Genomic DNA, 9360 nt, shown 5'->3' with positions numbered 1-9360 from the left:
TTACAGTGTTTAATGTGTGTATCTGTCTCATCTTTCCGAATTAAAAAGCACAAAGTACTTACTTTTGGGAACGTAAGAATGTATTTTCATATATATGTAAGTACGTAGCATTATGTACGGGCAATGTCCAGTGTGATTCGTTTAACGAGACAAATGTTCGTTAATGACAAACTATTTTATAGTAAACATCATTAGTAGTACAGTAGTAAAGTAGTTATAAATTTTAAATATATGCTCAGTTGATTTCTATCGTGTATATACATATACTTTCGGCGTCTTCTAGAATCGGAGAAGAGTTTCACTCTTATTGTTAATTCCATGAGCCTGTCACGTGATTTTTCGAGGTAGCTAATAACTTTTGCAATGGTAAGCTTTACTGGAAAATTACAAGAAGACATACATCTTAACGACTTTAATTTGTGAACAGGTATTGATCGATTTTCATATTACGTTCAAGCTATAAAAAGATGTTGTCATCGCTGTTATTATTTTGAATTAATTTTTAATATAGAATAAAATATATTTTTTGTGTAACGTTTAAATAATTGAATGGTCAACTTCATCAGACAAATGACCAATATGAAACTTACCAGTGCTAACCTAAGTAGTTAAAACGTCACACCCAGATCTTCTATTGGTTGTGTTATAAGAACTTTTATTATAACATTAGTTTTGCGGCATGTAAGCTGCGACTGACCGATACTGGGACACATTTAAAAGATAAAGAGTTATGGCATTGTCCACTATTTTAGTTGAAATATACAATCAGTTTACACCTACGCCTACCGGTTGTCTTCAAAGTTGTTGGTATAAACAAACAGATTATCAAAGTGTATTAAAAACTATAGGGCTTTTGTATATAATGTTTTTCTTAGTTATTGTTTCTGATGTTTTCCTTGATATTACATAGAATTTGTTTTTCTTCATGATACATATCTGCATATGTGTGTATAGTGACATATTCTATTTCTCACGTTACTTGCTTATTCTACTGTTGTATGAGTGAAAGTAGAAACGCATATATGCTTTCATATTTGCACAACGTTATTCGAATAAATATTGTCAGACATTCAGTTCAGACAATAGAATTACAGAACTTAAATCGACCTACGTATATAGGCTTTTTTTTAACAATACTCAGATCACCCTATATTATTTCCGGGTACATAACATGATGTATTGCTCATAGAAGAAACAGCAAACAAAGACATTTGGCATTTATTTAAGACTTTTTTTATTTGTTCCGATCTCATTCGGTTTGATAACATTCTAAACATTCAAAAACATCTAGGCGTATACATTCAAACACATTCTTCTGAAGGTATAAACACATGCATACGATAACAAATGATCGACAAAATAATGCTTATCAAACAGATAAATACCGTCCATTCATACTTATCGTCAGATCGATAATACATGTCAAACATTTGTTTTACTTTCTAACATAAACAGTATGACTGTATGAATCAACATTATAACCCACACTACTTATCTCCTGTCACGTTCCTGTCTCTCGTACCAACACTCCCACTCTTGGCAGCAATGAGCAATAATGGCACATGTCTCGTTTTGACGTCTTTAAGTGGAATGACTCTTTCTTTCACTCACACATAGCTCCATAATACAACAGATTACTACTACATCACAATCTTAATCTTCTTCTGCATGTCCTTTTGGACCGTCTCTATTTCAATATTACAGTTAAAGAAATATTGTTCTCAATAATCCAATCTAACGATAAAATGAATGATATTCACTTTGGCAGTGATTGTAGCTCAATGTTTTTTATTACATATAATATGCAATGTCCTGTGACGTCTGGTTAGGACTACCTTGTGATTCCGTCCTATCTGTGATGGCACTTTGGTTCAATACAACTGTCTTCGGTAGTGATCTTGGATATCCTGGAAGCGGATCTCTGACAGCCTCGAGTTGCCTTTGGGACTTTGAAGGCCACTGAGTTAATCCTTAATATGGATACTGAGTATATCAGGATTAAATTCTGAGCATGAGTTAGGTGTCAGGCTCTCGTATTATAGCATCATAACACGATGAAATATACACAGAAGCTTTCCATTTATGTTCAAGACACAACGGAATGTTCGAAGCTTTCTGACTGAGAAAATTTCCATAATTTGATGTTTCTTCTGAAAATTTCTTCATCCGATTGATCGTCTGTTTCTGATATTTTAGCGATGAACAAGGATCTCGACGTTACGGAGGATAATGAGTCACTTAGGGTTTGATCTGAACTACAAAGACTGTCATCACTGTCAGAATCCATAAAACCCATGTCTTCAGTAGAACTGGAGGAATCTGAAAAAAACATCAAACATATCAATGTAAGTATTTAATCATTGTGTTTTCTTCTCTTCATTTCAAAATAACGTTATTGTTCTTTTTTTTCAACTGAGCTCATTTCTATAAATAATAACTGAAGGTTTATCTTGGTTAGTACCCACCAATACTGCCAAAAGAACTGCTGGAAGTCCATGTCATTCGTTTTTGTTGTATGTGTGAGGTGTTTTCGGGAATGGATTCATCACTATTCACAAATGCTCTTCGTCCGTTGACAAAGGATAATTTTTTCTTCAGTGGTCTGTGTGAACTTGGCCGTCGTTTAGCTAGACTCTGGATAGTGTCATTAATGTTGATGAGCTGTTTCATTAACATCACATCTTGTTGCCGTAGGTCAGCCTGGAAAGACAATAAAATAAAACTTAAAATAAAAGTCGAAATAATGTTACTTTTTCCAATTAAATTCAAAGTTTGCTTTCGTAGAGTATAACTTTAAGTCCAAAGTTATATTTCTTTGAATCGATTAATTTTTTTGGTCAAACTCGAATGAGAATAAAATTAAATAAAGTTTACTATTCCAGTCTCTAATGTTACATCAGAGGTTATTTAATACTGTTTGTACAGACAGATGACAACTAGAGACAAAATTTACCATTTCATTCCTCAGTGTCGCTAGCGCACTGTTAATTCTGTCAGTGGCAGTGGTGTTTGATGGAGCTGATGACAGTAAAGTTTCCATTGTAATCCTGTAGATTTTCTTACTCTATATGACACTAATATAAGGTACGTGTTACCGGTAATGTGTCGCGTTGAGAACTGATGATTTACCTGGGGCTTTCTCTCCTATATATACTACGGGACGTTAACACCTCACTACAAAGCACCAGGTGATCCGGCTATGCAAGCTACAATACACCTGTGCCAGGTAACGACAGGTAAACTGTCTGGTTGAATTAGGCTCTCTCTGATACCTCTCTCGTTGTGTTTTCTCCGTAATACAAGGTGATAAACCAAGGGGGTTTAGACAGTAGGAGTCAGACTTCGCTATGGTCTGAACAGCAATCTTAAAACACTAATCGGTCCTTGAACTTTGTGTTGCGAAGATGTTGACTTGATGAAAGATTAAATTTTTCATGCCAAACATTCCAAAAATGATATCTTAATGTTTTCCTTATCTGAACGTTTTTCACTTATTAAACTAATCATTAAATCATTATAGTCCCACATACAATAAAGGTCACTCACACACTAATACCTAATAAAGGGTAATAATGTTTGGAAATTGGTATCATATAAGAAGAAAACCGAACTGTATCTTTCTTCACGGACTGTACCGTGGAAATATAGAGTGGTTTTGAAAATGTGAATCTGTCAAAACAAGTGTGTGGAATTGCATACGAACAGTTTGGAAAATGAGAATCGGGATTAATATATGTGTGCAAATGAAGAGGGAAGGATAGTAAAATGTGAATAGGACGAACGAATGTGTGAAAATGTAGACAGACAGAAAAATGTAAAAAGGCTATAACAAATGTGTGGTATTGTAGACAGACAGTAAGGAAAATGTTAATCGGTCATAACAAATTTGTAGAAATGTAAACAGACAGGAAAATGTGAATCGGTCATAACAAATGTGTAGAAATGTAGACAGACAGAAAGAGGAGAATCAACCTTAATAGATTTATGTGAAATATAGAAACAGAGATAAACCAACCCCATGGATGCAATAGATTTGAAGGCAGATGATTCTACGAGTGTGAAGATGGAGTTTTTAATGTCTTGGCTCATTATATATTGCTGATCAGAAGTACACAGGATATGTTAAAAGAAGAAGAATATTACCTTGCACTTTTCACCATTTGAGTAATTATTTGAAACGGTACGATCACTGCACTTTTATGAATTATCTCACTCAGCATTTTATTCCTAGGGTTTTCCACTTTTATATTTACCTATTTGCACAGGTCTCTCATATTTTTTTTGACTTATCCATGACTCTGTTCTAACTATCTATAAATTTACTGTTTGAGATAGCACAGACTTATCATTCGGGGTATACTGTATATTGATTGTCATGTATCTTCTGTTACCTTGCATGCTATTAACAATGACTGAGTACACGAGACAAGCTATAAATTACTCTACTTTATTATTACTACAACCCATATCTTGAAACGCTAGTTACGCAACTGAAACTTTTGTCTGTTACCTTTGTCAGCCAAGTATCATTTTTAAAAGGAAATTATGTAATCTGGTTTTTCCTATGGAATATCCAAAACTTGTATTTTCCCACATAAAATTTATGTAATGCTCAATTTAAACATTACCCGAAAGATGATATTTATTTTGGATCAATTTACAACAGGATTCGATTGTTTTGTTAGCCGCATGTTATTTGATGTGATATTATTTCAAGCACAGTTATCGTGATTTCTTTCTTTAATTCGAGTAACATCGTGTGTATTACATCCTGGATACAACATGGGAAGTGTGTAAATAAATATTCATCATTGTACACGTTCTATGTCACATCAATGACTATTACTTATCATGGATTTCCTAATAATAAGGTGCCCACTGGTGTGAGTTCTAGGTCTTATACATGTTGTGGTTTGTCAGTGCGGGGGATTTGGTAATTCATTTGCAACACGTTTCACAGGTTTATGAAACAAATTATATATGCATTTAATTAGCATTTTGTTAACCACGATATTTAGTCACATGCAACAGGACACCACATCTCAGAGAACATTTTTTAATCATAATTATTCAACATGATTGATTGACTCATCTACTTGGCTGACCTACTCTATGCTCAGTGTAAGATATGACCTCAGTCATCAATTCTCCATACAATAGCCTTTGATGTTCAGCTCCAAGTTTTCCACAAGTTAATTGCTTTTCTTTCCTTAACTTTATTATGACATGTGTGTACGTCATATACTTTACCTTAAACAGGAAGGAAAAAATGACAATCGGAACTGACTTCCGGTTGCGGTTTCAGTGGCGCTTATTCCTGAAATCCTACAATAAACAAAATAGATTGTTAATATATTACTTCAGCCTATTTTCAAATTAATCATAAAGTTAACCAGCGACAGTAATGGCGAATGACATTTTTTCCAAATACAATTATTTTTATTATAGGTACTGTAAATCACGGTTCTTTCGCGAGAGATTATGTTTTCGTTTATTCGCGTGAAATCAAATCCCTCGCAAATTTTTACGTTTGCTGAAGTTGTCCTTAAAGAAATGACTTTTGTAGTGTGGTACCGGTGAAATCATATATTCACGAATAAGACAGTCACTTACCTTTCGCGAAATGAAATACTCGCTTAAAGAAAGTTATTTACAGTATTAGAAATTGAAACAAACAGCAAGATGATATTGTCAATCTATAAACATATTATGTTCAATCCTCGTTTTTAATTAAAACCCATTAAGATTTATACATGTTCAAAGAACAGATGCGTTTTTGTTCTAGGTGACATATTTTTCCAGAAAAAAATCTTTAAAACAAGAACCCGCCAAATCCCTTTGATGATATAAAAAGAACCTTCACATTCTTATAATAGAAAAACTGCAAATTCATATAGGTCTCAGTGTACCTGTTCAAAGGTGAGGCAAACGCGTTTGCAGAAATCGTACGAATTATTGTAATGATAAAATAACACGTGTGGATCTTCGTGGGAAGAAACATCATATCCCAGAAGTTGTTTTAGGATCACGAACGATTTATTGAGCATAACTTATCTAACGTTAAACAATATCTCAGATAGTGGTCGGTATTATAATCCATATAATATGTGGGTTCTTTCCTCATACTATTGCGTCAATACGTGGGGCAGAGCAAACAAGTGGCTATGCATGAATTAAAGATTAAAACATGATCCTCAATGCTTTAGAATTATTTAAGACCTTCTGGGAAAATAATTCTACCTCTGAAAAAAAATTAATTTAATTTCAGTCGTCACCAAATCACCTTTAATTATTTTATGAGGGATTGAGGGTGTGTTTGTTTCTTGTCTTTGTGTGTCGTCTTTCTTTGACCATCGCTTAATGAGCGATAGCTGGAGAGATAAAGCTTCTTTAATACTTAGAATTCCCTACGTCAACTGAGATATGTCCGAGACATTTTATATTCATATTTCTCAATTATGTATTCAAAACGCTAGCAATATCACGCCACAACGAAAGAAAATGTTGATATAATAGGAAAAAGTTTTTATATTCTTCAACGTCAAAATATTTTGTTGTGAATTTAAGTGTGTTCATCAGACATGTGGAAGTCGCACCTGTCATATTGTAAACATAAAACTAGTAAATAAGTGTTAACTAGTAAACAGGAGTTACATTAATTTCCATGGCACGTTTATTGTACATGGAGATGTACATATACATACATGTATTAAACGCATGGCTGACTATGGCAATAATAAGTTAATGAAGGAAAAAACATTAGCTTTTAACTTTTGAAGGTTGAAATGTGTATTAAGCCTGATGTAAGTTAAATGTCTAACGAATATCTGAAATGTTTTCAAGTGCCGATGCGTTAATCCAAATCCTCTTTTCAAAGATCTTTAATGTGATCCTTGAACGAAACATTCGCCATTTGTGATTCATGGCAAAATATTCATTAGGATATATCATGTAATTTATATGTGTGAGGTTATCATTCTTATTTATTTATTTTTCATATTTCTCAATTCTTGTGCCCATTTTTGTTAAAGCTTTTAAACAGACTTCATTAATATTTTCATAAACAAATCATAAATGTGAAAAAGAGTTTCAAAACACCCTTTATCTGCCTTAACTCATCAAGGTAGTGAACCAAGTGACCATCACTTATAAATCTAACATTGTTTGTTCATTTATTTTTCGTGTTGCGGCGTTAATAATGTCACGTGGTTTCGTATCATTCCACTCCTTGATGATTACAAAATAATGTGGCGGAAAAAACATTAATAGATGTATACAGACAAAAACGAAAGCAGCAAAAACTACAAACCAAATAGCATTTATGCTTGCTCGTCGCCATCTCATTCGGTGACTATAATTGTAGATGGTCCCGGTGTATTGTGACTTCACAATGATCCATGTTCCGGCGGCTGTTCCCATGACTGAAATAATCCAGTCGCATAAGATGAAAACTTTCGCTCAGTAATATCGGAGAGCTAATCAATATGACCCAAAATACTGGTGATATAGTTATATTAAAATGAACGGATTCACTGAATAGAGTTATGGTCGTTGTAATTACAAGATGTGTATTTTGCATATATCCTATGGAACTTTCATTGGTTTTATGAGATTTGCTAATAATTCACTTGCAATTACATCGTCTATAATATAATTTCATTCAGGATACTATTACCTCAATAACAATCACAATAACTTGAAGCGAAAGGTTACCAACTCGTAGATATCTTCTGCGTCATATACGGCACACGTTGTAGGACATTCTTTCTCCTACATAAATATTTTATTTTTCATGGAAATTTTGATTCTCCTATTTCCCATATTCATCATCTTCAACTATTTTCTTACTTTAGTGCTTGTTAGGAATTGGAAACTACTGGACCTTGACATCAAAGACATTACTTTCACCGCGAAGAAGACACTCATAATCTATACCCCTGACCGTTAAGTAAGTCGGGTCACAAAATCATTAGCCCTGGACGTGTTAATGTTTTAAACTATATGTTACAAGGTTTACTTTCCCGTGTAATTCCGTTGTTGTCATTAAAACCTTGATGTTGTATCAATTCATTTCTTATATTGTATCTTGGTTTAATACCGTTTAATCCTTCATCGAGAATTCGATAAATTCCCGTATTAAATGTGTTTTTCCTTATGTGTATTTATTTGTTTACCCGTTGAAGAATAGGGTCAATCGTCATTTCACCTTTCGGTGACCGATGCTTCTTTCATAAATATTTACCTGTTTATCATCACGAACTGTATTGCAGAATAAGTGTGTTATCCTCTATCTTATATTCGCCAACCATTTGATGTTATAAGTGTTGTCAGGTGATCATCTATCCCTTAAAACTTTGATTTATAGAACACGATTTATGGTGTATTTCTCATTTAAAGTAATTGTATACAGATATGAATTTCAGTTCTTCTCAACAGAAAAACTGCCAGAACGACTGTATGTCCATAACAACCCTGTAAATATTTACAATTAACAAATGCTTTCCATACCAGTAATTAGCAAATCGATCAGACCTGATTTTGCGAAAAAATGTTTTTGATATTAGGATGAGTAGCATAAATTTACCTATTTTTTTTTTCACTATTGATAATTGATTGACGATGAAAAGCTAACATGTGTTGATATTAGTAATGTTTAATTACTATTTGTTAAACAAACACATTATAATCCAAATGAAGCGGATCCATACTCTACCAGCTACTGGCGTTTTGACATATAGCTGCAGATTGATGAAGCTCTATGCTGTTTTTATCGCTCGATATGTTTAAATAAAAAGTATGATAAATGAAAAGTCATATCACCTATGACTTCTGTTATGCACTCCACAATACATCATACCTGGTTTTCCCACTGAAACAGTAAAAACGTTATCACTGGAATTCATCCTCACGTAATATACATGAGCTATAAAATTAGATTAGCCATCTGCTGTATCTAAAACCTTACAGTACAAGGCACATTATGGGCAACTCTTTTTCCTAGTTTTAATATTACATTATTTCATATAGAGATACACATTTCTATGTTGACACTTAACAGCGACTTTTCAGAAAGTTTGAAATCAACTCAAATGACAAACAGGTCTAAGTCGTCAGACTTTTCTATAAAGTAGTTCCATTATTTTATCATTACTTATACTGAAAATACTAAAAAGTTTAAATGTTACTTTATTTTACATTGTATCAATTGTTTTTTACGTTAGGTTTTTTCGTATGGTGGATATAATGTACTGTTTCAAACTACCATGTGTTGTTAAATAATGAGTAAAACAAAATTGATCAATAGAATAAATAATAAAACAAAAATGCATTTCTTTATTTCTCATAATTTGTTTTGTTGAT

At 33.1% G+C, this 9360-nt stretch overlaps 1 protein-coding gene across 1 annotated transcript; it reads right to left on the bottom strand.

The window, feature by feature from the left end:
- Positions 1 to 2086: 2086 nt before the first annotated feature.
- On the bottom strand, positions 2087 to 3040 carry LOC132549754 (uncharacterized). The gene is made up of 3 exons (XM_060213713.1): positions 2954 to 3040; positions 2466 to 2700; positions 2087 to 2319 (listed from the first exon to the last, which is right to left on the bottom strand). Exons 1-3 carry the CDS (start codon positions 3038 to 3040, stop codon positions 2087 to 2089), a joined length of 555 nt encoding a protein of 184 aa, XP_060069696.1.
- Positions 3041 to 9360: the final 6320 nt, after the last annotated feature.

The sequence above is a fragment of the Ylistrum balloti genome, unplaced genomic scaffold (assembly GCF_031769215.1).
Source record: "Ylistrum balloti isolate Yb309-2 unplaced genomic scaffold, AGI_CSIRO_Ybal_v1 Utg370076, whole genome shotgun sequence".
NCBI classification, from domain to species: Eukaryota; Metazoa; Mollusca; class Bivalvia; order Pectinida; family Pectinidae; genus Ylistrum; species Ylistrum balloti.
This window is presented reverse-complemented; position numbering and strand designations above follow the sequence as displayed.

Coding starts and splice junctions, on each gene's coding strand:
- LOC132549754 (XM_060213713.1), bottom strand. CDS start 3,040: ATGGAAACTTTACTGTCATCAGCTCCATCAAACACCACTGCCACTGAC. Junction 2,701..2,953: donor CGACACTGAGGAATGAAATG/GTAAATTTTGTC, acceptor TTGTCTTTCCAG/GCTGACCTACGGCAACAAGA. Junction 2,320..2,465: donor CAGTTCTTTTGGCAGTATTG/GTGGGTACTAAC, acceptor TGTTTTTTTCAG/ATTCCTCCAGTTCTACTGAA.